This window comes from Lissotriton vulgaris, chromosome 5, assembly GCF_964263255.1.
Source record: "Lissotriton vulgaris chromosome 5, aLisVul1.2, whole genome shotgun sequence".
NCBI lineage: Eukaryota > Metazoa > Chordata > Amphibia > Caudata > Salamandridae > Lissotriton > Lissotriton vulgaris.
In genome coordinates, this window is record NC_141693.1 from 317,066,056 (window position 1) to 317,085,880 (window position 19,825).

Sequence of the window (19,825 nt, forward strand, 5' to 3'; positions counted from 1 at the left end):
GAAGAAAAAGGAAGATAATAGATCCAGACAGGTGTCCTCTGAATATGTCTTAAAAGAAGCTGACAAAGCAGAAACTTTGTATCCCCTGCGAGAAGTGCCAGGTGGAAAATATGTACATGTTCCATGGTCCCGACATGATATTCTGTCATTCACAAATGATTTCCCAAAATTACGAGAAAAACCTGTAGAATGGTACAGGCAGGTTGAGAGGTTTATTAAAGTTCAAAAATGTCTCCTGAAAGATCTAGATGGGTTCTTTGACATTGTAGTTCCCGTAGATCTATGGACAGAATGTAAAATTGCTGTTGATTGGCCAAGTGAAGAGTACCCCCAAGACCCGAGGACAGGAGCACCCTCAGGAGAGGTAATGAGGAAGTATGACCAGGTAATACTGTACTTGAAAGGAAAGGTGCCTGCAAAAGAAACTTATTGGACCCGAATAGATAGACCTACCCAAAATCGTGATGAAACTGTACACTCTTACTATGAACGACTATTACAGGTGTTCAAAACGTATAGTGGACTAGATAACATTGAGATGAAGGATATGACTCATTTTATTTATTGATTTGTGTTAGGGTTAAGACCTGAAATTTCTTAGTGGATTAAAGACAATAAAATCTGTTGGCAAGCCAAGCCTATAGATGAGGTCCTGAAGTACGCCAAGTATTGTAAAGGTGAGCTGGAAAATAAACGAAAATAATAATTAAAAGAAAACGTTATGTGGGCACAAGTAAAATTAGCAGAGCAGCAAGAAAAGCAATTAAGTAAAATGAATAATAATACCCAGAATCAAGGCCCTGGGGTGGAGGAAAGCACAGAGTAAAGATGAGCCGAGAGGAGGCCAAAAAGAAATTTCCCTGTCACTGGTGCGGACAAATAGGGCACTGGAGAGACGAGTGTCCGGCGGTACAGAATGGTAATGTACAAACAAATGATTTAAATCCACAGGTGCAAAATGAGGGACCGCGAAAGACCCAACAACAGGTAAAACTGCCACAGTTGCCTTGTGCACCTAGGCCAAACTATAGGAGCAAAGCACAGAAGGGTGAGGAAGCAGAGGTTTGGGAAGGAAGGGATGATAGAAATGCAGCAGTTCGCAATTCTTGTTAAATGATACATTCCTCTGTGATGAACCTTACTGACGGTGCCTGAGGGGGGAGGACGAGGAGTGCGTGCTTGGCGCCTCCTTGCCGGGGGACCAGTCAGGGCCATACATTGAAGGAAAGGTTGAAGGAAATGATGTCACCTTTCTGTTGGACACTGGTGCTACCCGTTCTACTGTAAGAACAGCAGACGTTCCAAACCTACCCCTCTTGGGAGAAGCAATCCAAGCAGTGGGCTTTTCTAATCAATTAATTAGTACCCCAGTTACAGAGCCAATGGAGATCACAATAGGAAACTTCAAAGAGATGCACAGATTTGTAGTCTGTGACTCGAGTCCTGTGAACTTACTCTCATTCATTAATTTTAGTAATAGACAGTCTGATCTGTGTAAATTTGTGGCTCATGACATTAGAAGAAGATGAAATTTAGATAAAGGTTTTGAAAACTTCTTGCGTTTGTGGTTATTTACAAAGGTATATACATTATTCAAAGTACATGGTATTTGTGTTGTCTACCTACTCCCACAACTAGCTCCTGATCCATTGTGATCTTAGGTACCTGTTTCAAGGATTTGGTAAGTCAGGTACACGGAAATCAACAGAATTGAAACTGAATTACTGATAGCAGTGTGTAGGTTACCTGATTAAGGTATATATAAAAGATTAGTAATTTACTTTTATGGACCCAAGTGTGCGCTATCCGGCACTGGAAATTGGTCGGGTGACCTGCCGGGTCTATCAAGGGTGCTTCTACCCTGCCCCCTTTTTGAGTTCTACACGTTTGTTTTTCTGCTTTCCTGTGCCTCAGTCTACCGAGGCACAAGATGGCTGCCAACAATTTCTGTTTTGGAGTGTTGACAGATATTGGCAGCCAATCAGCATGCAGCTCGCGCACGCAATGGTCCGCACACGGTACGCGTACGGTGCGCGCTTATAGATATATACATTTTTTTCCTTTTGATTTTCTCAGGAACTACTGGAGGGATTTACACCATTTAAGCAAAAGGGCGATCTGCGAACCGAACTCTACCTCTCTGCCGAATTAGGTGTAATTCCGTTCAGCCATTCGGGCTGTAGCCGTGTCTAATCGTCCTATGGAAAATAACATGGGGAAAACACGTTTTGGGACCCCCCTTTTTTCTCAGCCCCCACTTGCTGAATCCCCCCAAAACTTTCAGGGAAGGAGCGGAGCAGAGCGGGCCATCTTCTTTGAGAAATTCGCGAAGATTCATCAACCGGCGCCAAAGTTATTCCTAATAGAATGTTGCGGATTTCCTATGGAAACTAGGTCCTAACTATATATACCTACTGGCGACCTGTAAGTATTAGAGCGCTTTACATGTGCACCAGAAAGGTTACAGAAGGACACATTCATTTTTGGTAGGTGCAGGGAAATTAAGTTATTTATGACGTCTGAGTGGGCGGGGTCAGGCTGTTCTCATTATCTGCGTGACTCAGGTTGCCGTGGAGTCACTGATGCCAGGCAGTGATGGTGCAGGGCCAAAGGCCAAGCAGGTTCTTGCTCGGACCGGGGCATCCACCCTGGTGCTGCTGCTAAAGGACCGGCCCTCTGAGCCATTGTGTTTCTGGGAGAAGCTCTCCGGGGTATGGCCCAGGGCAAGCTGGAGGTGGCGAGCACTGAGCGTGCGATGTGGTACCTGTGGAAGGCACCTTACACCCGGAGATGTTGGGGCTGAGGAACGAGGGGAGCCTGGGTATAGCCACCCCAGAGTGTGCATTAGTTGTACAGAGCGTGCATCAGTTGTATATTTATTGTTGTATGTTTGTAAGGCGCTTCTCTTGACCTGTAGTCTTTCATGCATGTGAAATCCGAGCAGCAGTTCCTGGTATTGTAATGGTTTGGCACGTGTGCAGCATGATACAAATTTAGCACAATTCCACAGTTCTTAAGTTGTCAGCTATGTCAATCAATATATGAAAAAATCCTACCCTTCTCAACCCTGTAAAAATGAATCGGACTTTATTGTTGGATGATTTGCAGGTGCTTGCCTTTTTATTTTGGCTTTAGTTGGCACAGGGAGAGGAGAGCAAGCCAAACTTTAACCACTGCTCCCCTACTTAATAGTCAGCCACTTTGGATGATATGTTACATCCTTTTCCCGAAGCAGTCTGCATTTTTTTTCAATGAAACTCACCTCCTTTCAATTCATTTAAAAACATAACAAACAACTGAATACACGCTGGCCTAATGATCTTTGTACAAACCATATGGTCTTTTCAACTTGAATATCAGTATGTCTATATATTTTTTTAGGGTCTTTCCCATGTGAAGAGCACTCTGTGCATTTAAGTCGGTTCCCCAGGTCCCCGAGGTCAAAAATATGGACATGTTTCTGATTTTTATTGGATTGGGGGGGTTGCAACGGGAAGAGCACACTAAAAAGTAAAAACGGTTCAGAAATTGCACTTTCAAATCCACACAAGTGAGCAACTCTACAACTACACCGTATGTGGCAAAATGCATATGTATGTTATTTACTTAAAATGTACTAATATTATCTGCTATGCACAAGCACCAGTTCCATCACAAGTGTTGAACTTAACAACAGCATTTCCGGCTTATCAAATGAAGTGAAATGTCTTCTTTATTTTACTGCTCCTTCAAACGTACCTCTTTCCATGCAAATTAGCTAACGCCTATCAAAGCTGCCCCACCTTTTTGACCCATCTCAAGCACCATTCTCGTTCTTCACACAATTGTTTACATTTTACCCTGTTTGACGGCACGTATGAGGCGCTGCATATCTCTCACAAAAATCAATCTGTCCCAGCATGCAGGGATGGATCTTGAAGTTGCTGTGAAACTGTTAGTGACCCCAAGGCTTTTGGCTCTTTTAGGAACACTTTACTATGTAGTGGGTGTTACAGGATGGAGACAGGCCTGATGTGACAAGGCAGAGGTGAAAAAGGCGGTGTCTAGGTATTAGACTGTAATTTACCATATAGGCAGGTATCTCTATATATGTTTTTTAAAGCAATTAACGTTAAAAGCATAAAGTACAGAACCAAAATATTCACCAATGTATTAAACACAATGGGGCATATTCACAAGGAGCTATCGCCAAATTAACGGCACTTTAACGTAGTCAAAGTTGTGATAAATTTACCTCCCCATTCACAAGCTGGTGTTAACAGCCCACAGCACCAGTTTACCCGCGATAGCAGCCACAAAACTCATGGCCACAGAGGACCCCCGCATCTATCGCTAATGAGATGCAGAGTAGGTGTTCCCGTGCCAAAAGCCACGACAACACCACACCACAACATTTACAACGACCAGACTGAACTGCGATAAGAACACAAAACAGGGGATAAGGTGCGTTAGCAGCAGGAAATTAACATCTGTTCTGACCTGGTGTAAAGTCAGATCACAGTCTGCACCTCAAAAGGGAGTACAGCCCACAGCCACACATGAAGAACAACAGAGGCCCCCGAGCAACTGAACATGCAGCAAGGACACCCAAGAGGGGCACAACACCCACCGACAACACACACAGGCGCGCAACCCTCCCCCCCCCCCCCAGCCCACCCCAACCCGGAACAAGAAAATGCACACCAACACCACAAATCCCAAAACAATTATTTTGCCTGATGTCGCACAAGCAGGAAAATCAACATACACGCGTGGCCAGAAAATGGAGAATCAGTCATACAGCAATGCAATCACCAACACAAAACAACATTCAAACAAAAGCCAAAACAACCATTCGGATGAGTCCTAGTGGGTCTTCACTGAACAATCCGTAGGACACAGCCTTGAAGACTAAATCCAAGAGAAGAAGGTGTGCCATGCGCCTAACAATGGAAAGAGGAAGAGAGCGAGGGAGAGGCCTTGCAGTGCACCTGGCTCCACATGCCAACATGAGGGTGTGTATCGCCATCCGTACACCATGAGCCCAAGGCTGTGTCCCAATCTCAGCACCAAAGCCACATCACATTCCGAAAACGCAAGTAGTGGTCAGACAAACAACAGGGATTAAAGCACCATTGTTCCAATGCAGAAGACGGGAGGACACCTGCACCTCTGACCTTCATCCAGAACGCGCCTGGAACACCCTGAGAGAGATGCCATGGCAGATGTGGATGACTCCCACACCACGCATTGAGCAAATGAACTATCCAACGTATCCACATCCCACACACAGAAGCCCCTGCTGAGGGACCCCCGCATGGGATACCCTTCACACTCACGGAAACAGCAACCCATTCAGCTCAACGGTGCACTCACATTCGAATAATTTCCCAGAGCTGTGACATATCCTCAACACAACTGCCGCAGTTCAGAAGAGTGCTGGTTCCAAGAGAAGCACCAAGGCAATGGCAGGCCATAAGAGGCACATGCACAACCCTCGTCACGTGGAACACTACAGTGCACGTATGCTGCATATACTGGCCGTAGTGCCAATGGCAGTGCTGCGGATCAATTACCGGCTCAGTATCCGCATTGCCTACATCACCTGCGTCCAGCCCTTGTTCCACTGCCGAACATGCACATTCGAGTGTCCCATGGAAGTCTGCCTATCCAACACAACCGTAAATGAATTGGACTATGACTTGTGTCTGCGTCCCCTCTTGGATCATGAACAGGAGTGTATCTGAGACAGCCGTGCATGGGATGCCTTTACATACTGCGTATGTAGTTGTGCATGGGAGAATGCACAATTCCTCGTGCGCAGTGACCAAATCGAGGCACTCCCCTATTGGGCTGTGTTGCGGATTGGTGAAACGGAGTGGGCTCACCCTGGTGTTCCTTGAACACGACAACGACGTACTATTGGAACACATTGCACATGAAGCTGCACGGTCATTCATGGACAAGTGACTACGTTTGTGCAGCCACATCTGATTGTTACCCACAGCACAGGTCCCAACAACTTGTTGCATCGTGTGGATTGCTCACATATCCCACCACAACAGTGGGCATGTCTGCCATCATCGGGACTCTAGATGCATGTGCGTGGAACAACGCGTGTGTACACACACCTGTGCAAGGTGATGCAGGTCCATGGTCGGAGCAACACTGTGTCGTGTTCCAACATTGCCAATTCGGACACACTGCTGAGGGAGAACACACACATGGCAATCTAGAATAACATGTGAACCTGTTGGACCCTTTCACCTGATTACTTTCAGCAGAGCAGACAATTGGCGCACTCCGGTTGCAGAGCACTATGCAGATACCATGGTCAGTGAGTCGTGCCCCCTCACACGGGGCAATGGGCAGACGCCAAACAACAAATGACTCATCCAGCAAGGCAAGGCGGGGTGGAGCATTGCCATCCGTGATGATTGCTATCCATTTTCGTACCAACATTTCTGAACCTCGACAAGTACCCATGCTGCATGTAAGTGTCTTAAGCACGTCCCTGCCTGTTGTGGACGTTGCCTCGACTGTACTGACACGCACATGCCAATAAAGTCTATGCCACCCCACTGGTGTCTAACTGTGAAGTGTGTTGATTAGATTGTCCAGTCGTATTCCACAATGAGAAGCATCTCTACATAGGGAGGAACTGACTGACGCATGTGCAATGGGTGTGTGCCCCTTTTGCAAGCTCAACCCCTGTGAGCCAGACATTGTTTTGGGATAGGTGCTGGCCGACATGTCCACTTACGTGACTTCAGCAATGTGAGTATGGTGTCCAACCTCTGCCCATGTGGAACAATGCCATATATCATAACAGAATGTGTACACACAGATGTGTGTAAGTAGTTATGCTTCGTGAAGTTCTGTTGTCACATCTGATGTAGGACTCCACTCCTGGCCTGCTATCGATTTGGTGACTCCTACACACAGCCCTATTCAACATATGGACGTGGGCCTACATTGGGGGGTCATGAGATTGTTGTTGATGTGCAATGGGGACACAGCTAGTACTCACCTTCACAGTCATCCACTTTGCCATGTGTCTCAGGGATACACGTGCATAGATGTCAGTTACAATGGTGTACCTTCATGTGCAATCATTGTCCCTACATCCCGCCATACTACCATACGTGAGTGAACATAGTAATAACACATCTATGTGATTTAGAATGTTTTATTCACATTCAGGTGATTGGCGGTGCTGGAGATGTACATGGCCATCCAAGCCCACATCACATAGAAGCCCAGTGGTGGGCCAACCAGAGACCTTTGGGGATTGTGAAGTGATGAGGAAGTGGGAGAGTGCAGTCCGGAACAGGATTACTGTGTAATCGGCCAGCAGTGATGAAATGGTAGTCCGTGTCGGGGTCCGGGTGAATGTCGCAGAGTGTTCCGCGGGTCAGTAGGAGGTATTTCCCAGGGCATGATGCATAGGTCATAACCAGGCAGGGACGGGGCATATGACAGTGATGGATGCTACTGCCTCATTCCTCACACAGTGATTCCCATCCCCTTCTTACTCCCCTGATACGGGTTCTGTGTCCGGTGTGTCCAGTGTGTGGAGGGGTGATGGCTGCATCACTGTGTGCCACTAACACAACAGACTGCGAAGGTGAAGGGGCAGCATCACTGTGTGCCACGGACACATCAGGGGTTGGATCTGTGTGTGTCGATGTTCCCACTGTGGTCATCTGGGAACGGCTCAGTGGCAGCAAACGCAAGATGAAGTACTGCATGACATTGAAGTTCCCAGATACTACTCACTGGTGTCCAGCTGTGGCAGACATACTTCCAGCCTGCATCTGCTCCATGGTCTCCATTGACCTCCAAATCTGTGCTAACTCTGTGCTGTAATGGCTGGTGCCTGTCTGACAAGACAGTTCTTGTATTCGATGTATGGCCCCAGTGAGGTCAGCCAAGGTCTGTGGCGGAGCATGGTGCATACAGGTGGTGTCCGATAGGGACTGTTTGTGGTCCCTGATGGGACTCAGACACCCACGTATGCCATCGAGTTTGGCTGCCACAAGTTCTAAACCTACCCACAGCTGTTCAGCCACCTCCACCTGGCAACCCCACATACATTGTTGGAACTCCATGCATTGGTTGGGGGTGCATGGAGACAGCCGCTGTGGTGTGTGTTTCCTGCTGTGTGGTCTGTGCTTAGATGGTGGGCTCACCTCGGGACAGCTGGCCTGCCCTGCTCCTGGGGATGGGGTGCAGAGGCTGTCCATTATCCGTTGGATGGTGTCATATGTGCAGGTTGTCCTCTTCATCATCAATGACATGAAGTGTGGTGTGTCCTGCAGGAGGTGTTGTTTTTCCCTTTGCAATGTGAAAGGGGAGATGCAGGTTAACAGAGTTACACATGCATATTGAGGATTTGCAGATGTTTACATTCAGACTGAATGCCAATGTACATTGTCACTGTTTTGGTGGAGCTGGCTATTTGATGGCAGTCAGTGTGTTTTTCAACTACATGACGGATGTGTGGTAGTACCCCTGCATTATCATTGCACAGTGTCACACAATGCCAGATGTGAGTGGACAGTTACTACGCACGTGCGGGACCTGTTGTGAGCCGTGTCCTATGATATCGGTGTTGCACTTTGTACCTCATTGCCATCATTGCTGATGTTCTGTGATTGCTATGTATGTGTGCTGCATTGTGGGGGAGTTGCCCCTGCAGCTCTGATTTTGTGTAGCCTTCTCCGTTTGAGGCGGAGTGCATTTGAATTGTGTGCTTTTCGGGCCTGATTTGTTTTTGACTTGGGTCATATGTGCTCTCGGACAGATTTTGTAGCCTGGTGCATTGTTAGTCTGCTGCGTGTATTGTACAGCATGGGTTGTGTGTGCACGTGGACATGTTAGAGTATGACCTGCTCCTTTATGGATGTGATCCGCTCTGGGCTACCTCCATGTCGAATCATGGGCCATCTCATGTTTTTGGACTGCTACCATGCTATCGGGCATGCAGTGCTACTTGCATAGTCAGTGTGGATAACAGAGCCGCTGCTTTGCTGGATTCAGCACATGTGCAGGGGTCGGTTGTGATATTGGTAATATGAAGGGGGCCCCTTTGTGCACATCGTGGTCGGCGGCCTACTTGGCGTTTCTATGTGTGCTGCAGTGTGCCAAGACTATCAGTGACATGTTCCACGATCATTGTGGGTGTGCAGTGTGCTACACATTATTGCGCATGTGTGCCATTGTGTCCATCTTCCCCCTCCCCTGTTCCTAGTCGTTACTCATCCTGTTGCTGTTGGGTCCGGTCGTACCGTGCTGTATCCAGGCCCCCACTTCCCTCCACAATGCTGACTGTGGCCACCATTTCCTACAGGTCATCAATCTCCTCCTGTGTTGCAGGACTCCCACCTCCAATCACCCTTGCTGCCTTCCTGTTGGCAGAGAGCTTCTCCTTGGTTTGGCTGTGCACTTCATGCCAGCGCCTCTTGACCTCTTCCAGTGACCTCCTTGACACTCCGACTGCATTGACATTGGTGACGATGGCCTGCCATATTTCCGTTTGGGTTGCCAGTGCCGCAGTGGAGCTGCCAAACAGTTGTTGATGGTGTTCTCTCACCTCCGTGACGATGATCCGGGCTTCCTGCGGACCGAACCCTGTCTTCCTCTTCCTCTTGTCCTTGCCCTTCCCCGAACATGGGGCTCCTGGCAGTACCTCCATGGGGCTTGTGGAGTTCGGCTTGTCCTCTGCACTCGGGCTGGGTACATCCATGTTGCAGCGCAGTTTGAATCGTTTTTTTTGCTTTTATAGTGCATTTTCCCACCAGACACGTGACGTCTCAGATTTTTTTACAGCAAATGGCCTCATCACAGCTTTTTTTGCTTTCGCGTTTCGCATTTTTGCGGCGTGGGGTGGATTTTCAAGCTGACATTTGACGCGTTATCTGTTGACTATTGCTTGCTTGCATCTTGTTGTGAATTCCACGTTGACATAAGGTTATTTTCCCGCGATGGGCTGCGATGTTGAAAGTTGCATTACGCTACTCTTGCGGTAGTTATTACACGTTCTTGTGAATATACCCCAATGTTTTTGGAATCCCTAACAATTGTTTTTTTGTTTATTAAGCAACTCCTCTACTTTTATAAATAGCATGTAAACAACTAAAATTCTCAACTGGGCACATAATAACTTTGCTCCATATGACGAAATTTCTATTCAGATAAAGATAAATGGCTATAATGTGCATTGACGTTATAGATAAATAATAACTTTAACATCGGCTTCCTTTCAGGACCTGCAGGATTTCTTAACCCCTCCAAATGCTCATGACGAGCTCTACTCGTCATGAGCCACGTTTCTCGTGTGCTCATGACGAGCTGAGCTCGTCATGACCTTTAGAACGGTCGCACGCTGGGCAAATTCCCCTGCTGTGCAAACGTTCTAAAGAAACGGGTGTGGTCATGACGAGCTGAGCTCGTCTTGAGCACGGGGGAGCTGTGCGCGGCCCCCCCTCCCCCCAGCATAGCGGGGGAATGTGCCCAGCAGGGAAGGGGTTAAAGGGACTGCATTGTTTTCTTCGCTTTGTTCCCTTAACAGAATTTTACACACATTTATGCCCCCCTTAAATAACATCAACATCAAGCACCTTCTTCATAACTAAAATATGTCTGTGTTTCAAGTCTTCCCACGAACGCCAAATGCCATACAACGGTGGCTTGGCTAGCCAGGAATACTTCATTTGTTTTCCGATGTGTTTTTGGGGTGGATGCATACTGTTTTTCGATATGTTCAAAACAAGTAAATATACCTGGCTGTAATGACCATTGACGTGTTAACTTTAGCATCTGCCTCCTTTCAGTATGTGTACGCTTTCTTTAGGGGAACACATCGTTTTTTTAAAGTTAGCTTTGTTTACCTCATTTTAGTCTCTGTTACAATTTTCGGACCTAGCTACAGTCCTACAACTGCGGCTTCGCAAAGCAGTAAAACTTTGCTTGTTTTCACATTTTACTTTTTGGTAGGATATAATTGTTTACTGCTTTTAGAATTCTAGTTCAAACACCGCAGATGCCATAAAACTGCATCTTGGCCCATGATGCATCTATATAATAACTCTTCTGTGTGCGTCCTGTTGGAGCTTGGGCAGCACTTTTACAGCATTTTTACTGCCTTTTTGTTGCTTCAATGATCCAAAGTGATGCAGAAGAGGGAAGGTACATGATTTTATAATGGTATTTCCTAGTACTTTGCAGTCACACACAAACTGTTATAGTGCTGTTCCCGTGCATCAAGGCACTTGTCTTTCTGTCTGTGTGTTAAAAAGCCTTGGAATATGTCCATAAATGTTTTTTAAGGCAAGCATGTATACCTGAATCACATTGCATGACGGAGTGTGTAGTAATTGTATTATCTCTTCATGGCTAAACACTTATAATGTCCCAAAGGCAAGACCTATTACATTACAAATGCTTGTTAACAACTGCTACCCCTTAGTACGTGGAATCAGTACATGTGATTTAAAACAAATAAAATGACTTTTTTTTACGTTTTCTTTTCACATGTACATGGATCATAAGCGCTGGTTTATTTTTGCCTTTGTATTGTGCCAACACATTCAAGAGGCTTCTTCAAAATAATCACCTAATAAACCAAGACAATCACAAACATCTGAATTCTCTGGAAGAAAATCTGCTCACAATTACCACCCTACAATTTATTTAATCTGCCATACATAAATGTGTGGTTTACATCTCTCGGGGGCTTCCTCAATTTCACCTGACTTGGTTTACTCAAGTTCCTGTGGAGTCACCAGTGAACAGAGCATTTAATTTCATATCCCCCCTGCAGACATTAAGATGCACCCCTAAACAGGCAATGGGAGGACCACCACTACTCATCAGCAGCTGTGCATGACATTTTGAGAAACAAAATAAGGCAGACTATACAGAAAATCTAACACATGCTTATTTCTAGATTGCTTGCATGATTGCAGAACTTCTTTGTACCACTGATAAAAACCGCATTAAAACTATTTACGAAAAGAACATTGGTAATGCTACGTGGTGGAAACACGTTATTGCATTTTACTTTGGGGCAAAATAGTTCCTGCTATGGAAACCATGTGTTCTCTCCTTGAGTAACTTATGAAAGTTGCAGGGGCATCTTAAGTTTTTTGGAAGCCCTGGTAGGGGGCGGCTGGCACGGCTCGAGGGTGGGGTGTGTGTGCGGTGGAGGGAGGGGGTGGGGGGACTGCTTAAAAAAAGTAAAAACTTACCTTGCCGCCGTCGCCGGGTCCTGCGTCTTCACTCCTGCGCGCTTGTGTCCAACTCCAGGTTCGACCAGGAAGCAGGCAGCCAAGCTCCCACCCCTAAGCCAATTACAATGTTGCAATGCAGCGTTGTGATTGGTCTGAGCGCCGTGACACAGTGCTCAGCCAGGGGCTGGAGGGGTGGGCATGTTCTCCATGCAGGCTGTAATGCAGCCTGCATGGAGAACAGGGAAGTGTGCATGACTGTTTTGGGCGGCCCGAGAGGGCAAACCAAACAGTCATTGGGCACAGGAGTGTTCTACCACTCCTGCACTGCAGCTTCGCCCCACCCCCTCACGCACTGCTACAGCAGGAGGAAAAAATAAAATGATAATAACATTCTGTTATTATCATTTTATTTTTTCATTTCTTTGATGCTCCTGGCAGTGGGGTGACGGTCCTCCGCCTTAGCAGAGGAGCCGCCACTGAGCCCTGGTCCAAACATATTTTTGGGGGCCTGATATTGGAACAGGTTTGAATTTACAATCCAAGTTTAGCTCTTTCTTGCCCTCTTTAGCCAAGTTACTGACAGTGCACAGGCACACTCGTCCAAATTCCAAATACGTTTACACCTATATTTAGGGATGGGGACGTGTATTTTCAATATTGTATATCCGCAGTTCACTTATAATACTGCAAATAATCTTTGTGACATCCTCCCATTTCTCATATGTGAGGTCCTGTTTTAATCTAAAAGAAACTTTTTCTATGAACGTTGCATGAAACAAACACATTTGTCTGCAAAATGTCTGTAATACACTCTCACACATCACCCATATTAAAATTAAATGAAAGAAAAACAGTATTTAAAACAATCAGTTCAATAATTATTCTTGGAACAAATGGCAAAATGCTGGTGCTGGCATAATGAACACAATTCTTAGTATATAGGGTACCTATGGCAAAATGCTGCTACTGGCACACAGCAATTAGTTCCTGGCATGTGGCACACCCATTGTAAAATGCTAGTACTTACATACTTGAGATAATTCGTGGTAATAGGGAGGATAACCATGGCTTGGTGGAGTGGAAGGCAGGCATCCATGACACAATGCTGACCTTGAACAATGTTTGATGGATGGTACCCATGGTGTATCGATTTAGTTAATGACAACTTTTTCACACTGGCATACTTTATGCAATTCTTTTAATAAGGGGTACCCAAAACATGTGGGACATCCATGAGAAAATGCTGGCCCAGGCACAGTAGGGGTAGTTTTTGGAATATGGTCGACCTCTGTGTCTTGCTTCATTGACTGTGTACATCGTGACGGTCCTTCTATATTTTATGAATGCCCTTTTGAAGTCTATGGTACCAGAGCAAATTTATGTGAAAACTGTTCTTAAAAACACTATTTGCAAATGTTTTCAAAATGTTCTCAATATTTGATTGCTCGCATTACACCCGACCACTTTTAAAAATCAACAGCCGCTGCAGGAAATCAAGAGGAAACCGTGTGCCAGTACTTACTTTCATTCATGCACGATCTGTAAAGTGTTTTAGCTTTCTTGAAGGCATCTCGGTCCTCGTGGTCTGGCATCTCAAGCACACCTAAAGAGAAAATGCCCAAAACAAAAAAACAAGCAAATAAGAGGTGCCTTGTTTGAGATCATCAAGGACCTTTTGAACAACTTTAAAGAGTATGCAGTAAATGAAAGTGTTCACAAAATGATTAGCCATTGATGGCCACATCAATCACACAGAAACAAGGCAACGAAAATAATGATTAGGCAAAAGTAATGTTGGAGACCATGCTCATTCTGTGTCACAAAAACTCAGAGGTAAATTGACATCTTGGACTGCCTGGCTAATCTTACGTTTCAGTCACATGCTGTGGTTCTCTGTCTCTCTCCTACACAAGTCCCTGAAAAGTCCCAAAAAAGAGTGGGCGTGATTGCGTTAGTCACAGGTCTCTTATATTACAACTCTTTGGCTTGTCACATTCATAGCTTCGGTGTAAAAGCCAACCATTTAATTTGATAGAAAATGGTTAAAAATATGTTATCCTTTATTTTAGAAAGAATGAGATTTGAATTAATTAGCAAGAGCATTCACTTTTAATAGCTGATTCAAAAAAATTATGTAAATGATTGGTGTGCAACGGAAGTTACTTCTCCTAGGTTACCTAGCGCTCTGAGAAAGTTTTATGTGAATGTAGTCTTATGAAGTTCTTGATTATTGGCCCACCTGTAGCTTACAGAGTTTTCTGCTTTTATTGCGCCTGTGTACCTTTCAGTCTCTAGTGTTAGTTGCCCCTTCCTGCACAAAAACAATCTGACTACAACATAGTCACCCTTGCACCATGGTGCAAGGGTGCCTGTATTGGTGCTAGGCAGCCAAAAGTGCACCAGTGCAACAAGAGAGCAGGAATGTGCAATATCTTTCAAGATATGGCGCATTCCTGCCCACTCCCTTTTACGCAGCACAGCAAGTTTTTTTACTGTGTTGCATGAATAAATGACAAATATGACCCAGAGTATGTTGGAAATTTCACATCTGAACATATACTTTTCTTAGGTTTCCTCCGATTGTTCCTTGCTATTATGTGTTAAAGTCTCACACATTTCTTGTGCCAGACATTGGGGCCTATTCACAAACTGTATTCTGCAGTATGTTTAGTAGTATTTGTAGCATCCTGCTACAAGAAACACAGACACTTATTGCTATGTAACTTGGAGCTTTATTTTGTACATCTTGCTCATGCCCTGTCCCTACTCTAACTGCCCTCTTCCTGTATCCGCTCCTCCTCTGCCTCTGGCCCCCTAGCTCCACCCACTCCCAACTACTAGTATGCTAACATCATAACATCTCCCCCCTTTGTGACAAAAACAAACAAAACATACTGACTTCTCAGTCCGTCTCTACGATCAGTCTCTTGAGTGGATGTATGTCACGATGAGGTCGTGGCGACCTGGCTCTCGGACTATTATTACTTAGTGTCTCAATGATCGGAGCAGTGCTCTCACGATCATCTGAATGCAGTTCATCCGAACTGGGCGTGTCCATTTCACTCATCAGGATTCTGGAGGTATCCTGTGACAGCTTCTTAAAGTGCGAGATGTTTCTCGTGACTCGCCACTGCTCGGACTCCGCCGTCAACATAGTTCCTTTCCTCTTCGTGATTGCCAATGGTTCGTCTTTGAATAGACAAGCTCTGTTGCTGATGTCTGGAGAGATGGAGCCTTCTGTGTCTGAGGTGCCTATGGCAAGCTCAATTTGATATCGGCAGTCTGTCCTCCTTTGTGGCTCTTGCTCATGTGACGCTTGGCCTCTTTTCCAAAGGGATGTTATCCTAGTTCCCTGGCGAGTGTCTCCATGTATTTTTACTTCCTTTTGTTTTGTCAGGTCAAGAACAACACTGTCTTCCTGTTTCGAGTCTGGGATGCCAGCCGGTGGGGTATGAACGGTGGAGGTCATCTTGGTATGACTTGGAGATTGATTTGCTGTCTCGGGTTGTCTCTCCCACGCCTGCTCGCGCCTAGAACAGGCAAACCCTGGAACCGGCTGAATATTTGCGTGTCTTGTTCTCATCCGATGATGACTTGGCTCTCCTGACATGTCTGGCTTCCTTTGCAGATCAACTGGTTGGTCCGTTTTTATTTGGGTGCTAATGGCCACGATGTCTGATTCCATTTTATAGGACCAGGACCTTCGAGTCAACCTTGCTGCCCCTACCCGGGGTGACGGTGTAGTATTTGTGTCGCGATGCACCTGTGCTCGATGTGACAGGTTGTCTGGTGGAGTGATCGAGTGTGCATTGACATTGGTGTGAGACATGTCGCTCTTGACGGGAAGAGTGTCCCTTGGTTCGCTGATGTGTTCAGGTGCTTGGCGCCATGGCCGTGGACGGGACCACGACTCTGTCGACTCAAAGGATCGGACCGAAATGCTATCTGAATCAGAGGGGTTCTCCCTCACTTCCCTCTGAGAATGTTTCTTTAAGAATGTTGCGCGTGGTCGTTGTCGGGACCACGACTCTGCCGACTCAAAGGATCGGACCGACGTGCTTTCTGAATCAGAGGGGTGCTCTGTCAGTTCCCTCTGTGAGTGTTCCTTTGGGAATGTCTTACCAGGTGGTCTTCGGAACCGGGTAGTCCGTGACGAGCTGCTTTCCACCTCGGAATTGTCTTTGAAAAGCTTCTCCGTGTGTCTTTGTTGGAACATCTTCAATGTTGTCTCATTTGGGAGATTGTTTGAAGATTCCGTGCTTGTTCCTTGTGCTTGATCCCAAGCTTTTGCCTCTTCGTCCTTCTCGCCTGATGTTACCCATCTACGCTCTGTTTCATCGTTGTCGCGGGGCCCATGGATGCTTTGGGGCCCATGAATGCATGGATCTTTTCTTGCTTGTTGTTGTTGTGAGGGACCAGTCCGTCTTGTGTGATCTGGTTCTCCTTCCCAATTGTTTGGTGCTCTAGTATCTCTGATCTGTTGGTGGTGTGTTCTCCTGCCAGCTGTTTCCTCGGACTCATCTTCACTCCTTGGCGATTGATGTTCCGGCGTCGATTTCCTGTGTTGACCACTGCAGCCCCTTCTTCTATGGTTTGTCTTTCTCCCCCACTGGTTGTGCAGAATGCCATTTTGTCCAGGAGTGCAATCTGTCCCACTGGACGCTCCCTCTTTATCAGAGTAGCGTGTGTTATGCTTTGACTGACTTCTTGAGGGACTCCTGGGGGATGAATAATTCCGGGGAGTTGTTCTTTGGATGGTTGACTCTGAGTAATCTTTGGTTGTTTCTGAGTGGTCGGACGCTGAGTAATCTGACTCTGAGCATTCCTTGTCACTTTCCTTGTCACTGTGTCTCCCCCGCTGTCTTTTCTGTCTTTTCACTGGTCTGCCTTCTCTCTCTCTCCTTTTGTGTTTGTTGGATTTCTGGGTTCTCTCTTCCCAGGTATCTCGACGTTTTGTACTCAGATGCACATCCCTCAATTTGTCTCTTGTTTGGACTTGCATTCCAATTTCGGCTTTCTTGATAATTCCCTTTAGCGACCAATGCCCTCTCAGTATTTTGTGCCTTGTTTCGGGGTTTTCACAGCCTTCAACTATTCGGAGCCGAACAGCATCCTCATTTGTAAACGTGTTGAAATGGCAGCCTTGTACCAGACTTTGCAACCGAGTGATGAAATGCGGCAATGGTTCGCCTGGTTCCTGCCGTGCTGTGTTGAAGACCATGCGATTATGATCCACCTCTGCCTGTGCATTGAGATGGGCACAGAGCTCCTTTTGGAGTCTATCATAGATGTCTGCTTCTTCTTTAGAAAATGTTCTAATTGGGCATCGGCCCCCGGGACCCACCAGATGGAGGAGTAGCACCAGACATTTTCTTTCTCTTTGCTCACCGTTAGCTTTCAAGAAATTGTCCAATGCTTCCAGCCACCAGTGCCGTTTGAGGTCCTTGATCCGATCGTCAATCTGTGCCGTTGGGGGCGATACTTCAATGTGTGGAGTGAAATATTGAGCTACGTCTCCTCCCGCTATGGGAGAGGGAGGTTCTGATCTGTCGTAGACGCGGGGCATTGTGCTATTCACTTTTCTTCGGGTTTCAGTTGCTCCTGCTTGTTCCACCATGTGATTGTCTCTGCTTGTGTTTTAGCTTGAGTTTGATTGTCAGTTCTTCCTTCAGTTCACTCATGTTTGGTCAACATTGTACCCTCGAATTCTTCCATGGTTAGCGACAATGTTGGGTTTCACTTGCTTGTTGTGTATGCTTATTGGCTATTTCACACTTGTTTTGGCTCGTTGCTGATTCAGTTGTAGTTATTTATGTATTGTCTTTATTTATGTTTGCTTGTTGCTTCTTTTATTTTATAGACACGTGTTATTTCATTACATCCGCCACTACGCATTCGCTTGCGTTTCTCACTGTTCGCGTTTCCACCCGTGCTGATATTTGTGTTGTCAATGCTTGTTTGTTGAGTCACTCTTGTGGTTGCTCTTGCTTGCCAATTGATTCACTCTTGTGATTGCATGTGCTTATTCAGTTTTGGTTGCCAAGACTTGTTCATTGTTGTCCACGCGCCGTTATCCACGCTTACTTCTTTGCAACTACCAGTGCTTGTTTACTTGTCTTCTTCAGTGTTCGGTTGGCCTTCGCCAACATACCAATGTTTGTTTATTTGCTCCTATCAATATTCGTTGGTTCTTCGCCAGTGCTGGGTTGGCCTTCGCCAACACTTGTTCAGTTGTTTGGTCTTTGCCAGCGCTTGTTTGGTTTTCACCAATGCTTGTTTGGCCTTCACCAACGCCTGTTTTCTTCCTTTACCACGATTTGTCCAATGCTTGTTGATCTGCATGTATCAGTGCTTATTGATTTGCACGTATCAATGTTTGTCTATTTGCATGTGTCAACGTTCGTTTACTTGCATCTACCTTACGGTTATCAGTGCTTGTTGACTTCCTTTTACCAATGTTTGTTTCTTTGTTCTTGCCAATGCTGGTTCACTTTTGCCAATGCTTGTTCACTTTTGCCAATGCTTGTTCACTTTCTTGCTGTTGCCTGACTCAAAGATGGCCGCCTATGGACCACACAGGGTATGTCCTTAAAGCCTGCCTGACTCAAAGATGGCCGCCGTAGTTGTCTGCAGGCACTACTTTCTTTCACTGCATTCAGCCCTTTTTCTTCACCCAGGACTCACCGGCAGTCGTCTTCAGGAGCAGCACCCTCCAGATCTAGCTCCTTCTGGTCACCACTGCAGTCAGGTGAGGTTGGGGTGGGCTCCCGCCTCACTTTGCAGGGTCCTTCGACGGTGGCGTGCCAAAACCCACGCATTCGGAGTGAGGTTTTTCCGACGCCGGGCTACCGATTTACCGCGCTCAGCAGCGCTTGACAGTGGACCTTCGCAGGGGCAGTCCACACCAGGAGGCACTCTCTTTCGGCCACAGCAGGCCACAGCAGTCTTCAGGTGAGCTTGGGGTGGGCTCCCAGCTCACTGTTACAGTTCCCGATCTCACTTACGCCGACAGCATGCCAAACCTCACGCATCGGGCGTGAGGTTTTCCGATGCCGGGATTCTTCGAGCTCCGTTCTGAGCTCAGCTTACGTTGCGGTCGTTGGCGCCTGCCAGCGGATCCTCCAAGGGCACTTCCTTGTACCTTGGGTACCTCTTCTTCACTGTGGGGTGCAGAGTCGGGGTGGGCACCCGACCTCTGTTTCACATGGGACACGCCAAATTACACGCATCAAGCGTGGGTCCCGTTTTTGGCGCGATGAAGCGTTTCTTTCCTGCCGACGCTCTGGCACTCGTTTTTCAGTCCCTTCAGACCTCTGGCAATCCCCTGGCTCTGGGGAGAGGGTCACTCACTGCTGGCCTTTCTTCTTTAGGCGGCAGCACGGCTCCACACGGCAGCGTTCTTCGTCCTTAGACACTGCACAGGACAGGGTGCTCTTGATAGGGATCTGGGGCACTGGACATGCCTATCCCACCCTCGTCGCCAGTTGTAGCATCCTGCTACAAGAAACACAGACACTTATTGCTATGTAACTTGGAGCTTTATTTTGTACATCTTGCTCATGCCCTGTCCCTACTCTAACTGCCCTCTTCCTGTGTCCGCTCCTCCTCTTCCT

At 46.5% G+C, this 19,825-nt stretch overlaps 1 protein-coding gene across 2 annotated transcripts in view; it reads right to left on the reverse strand.

Annotated features, from left to right (window-relative positions):
• MMEL1 (membrane metalloendopeptidase like 1) overlaps positions 1-19,825 on the reverse strand; it is a 1,016,153-nt gene that overhangs the window by 296,174 nt on the left and 700,154 nt on the right. For both annotated transcript variants that reach the window (XM_086921554.1, XM_086921553.1), the window contains exon 5: positions 13,735-13,815. In XM_086921554.1, the coding sequence (XP_086777680.1) occupies positions 13,735-13,815 (81 nt within the window). The remainder of the gene's footprint in view (positions 1-13,734; positions 13,816-19,825) is intronic.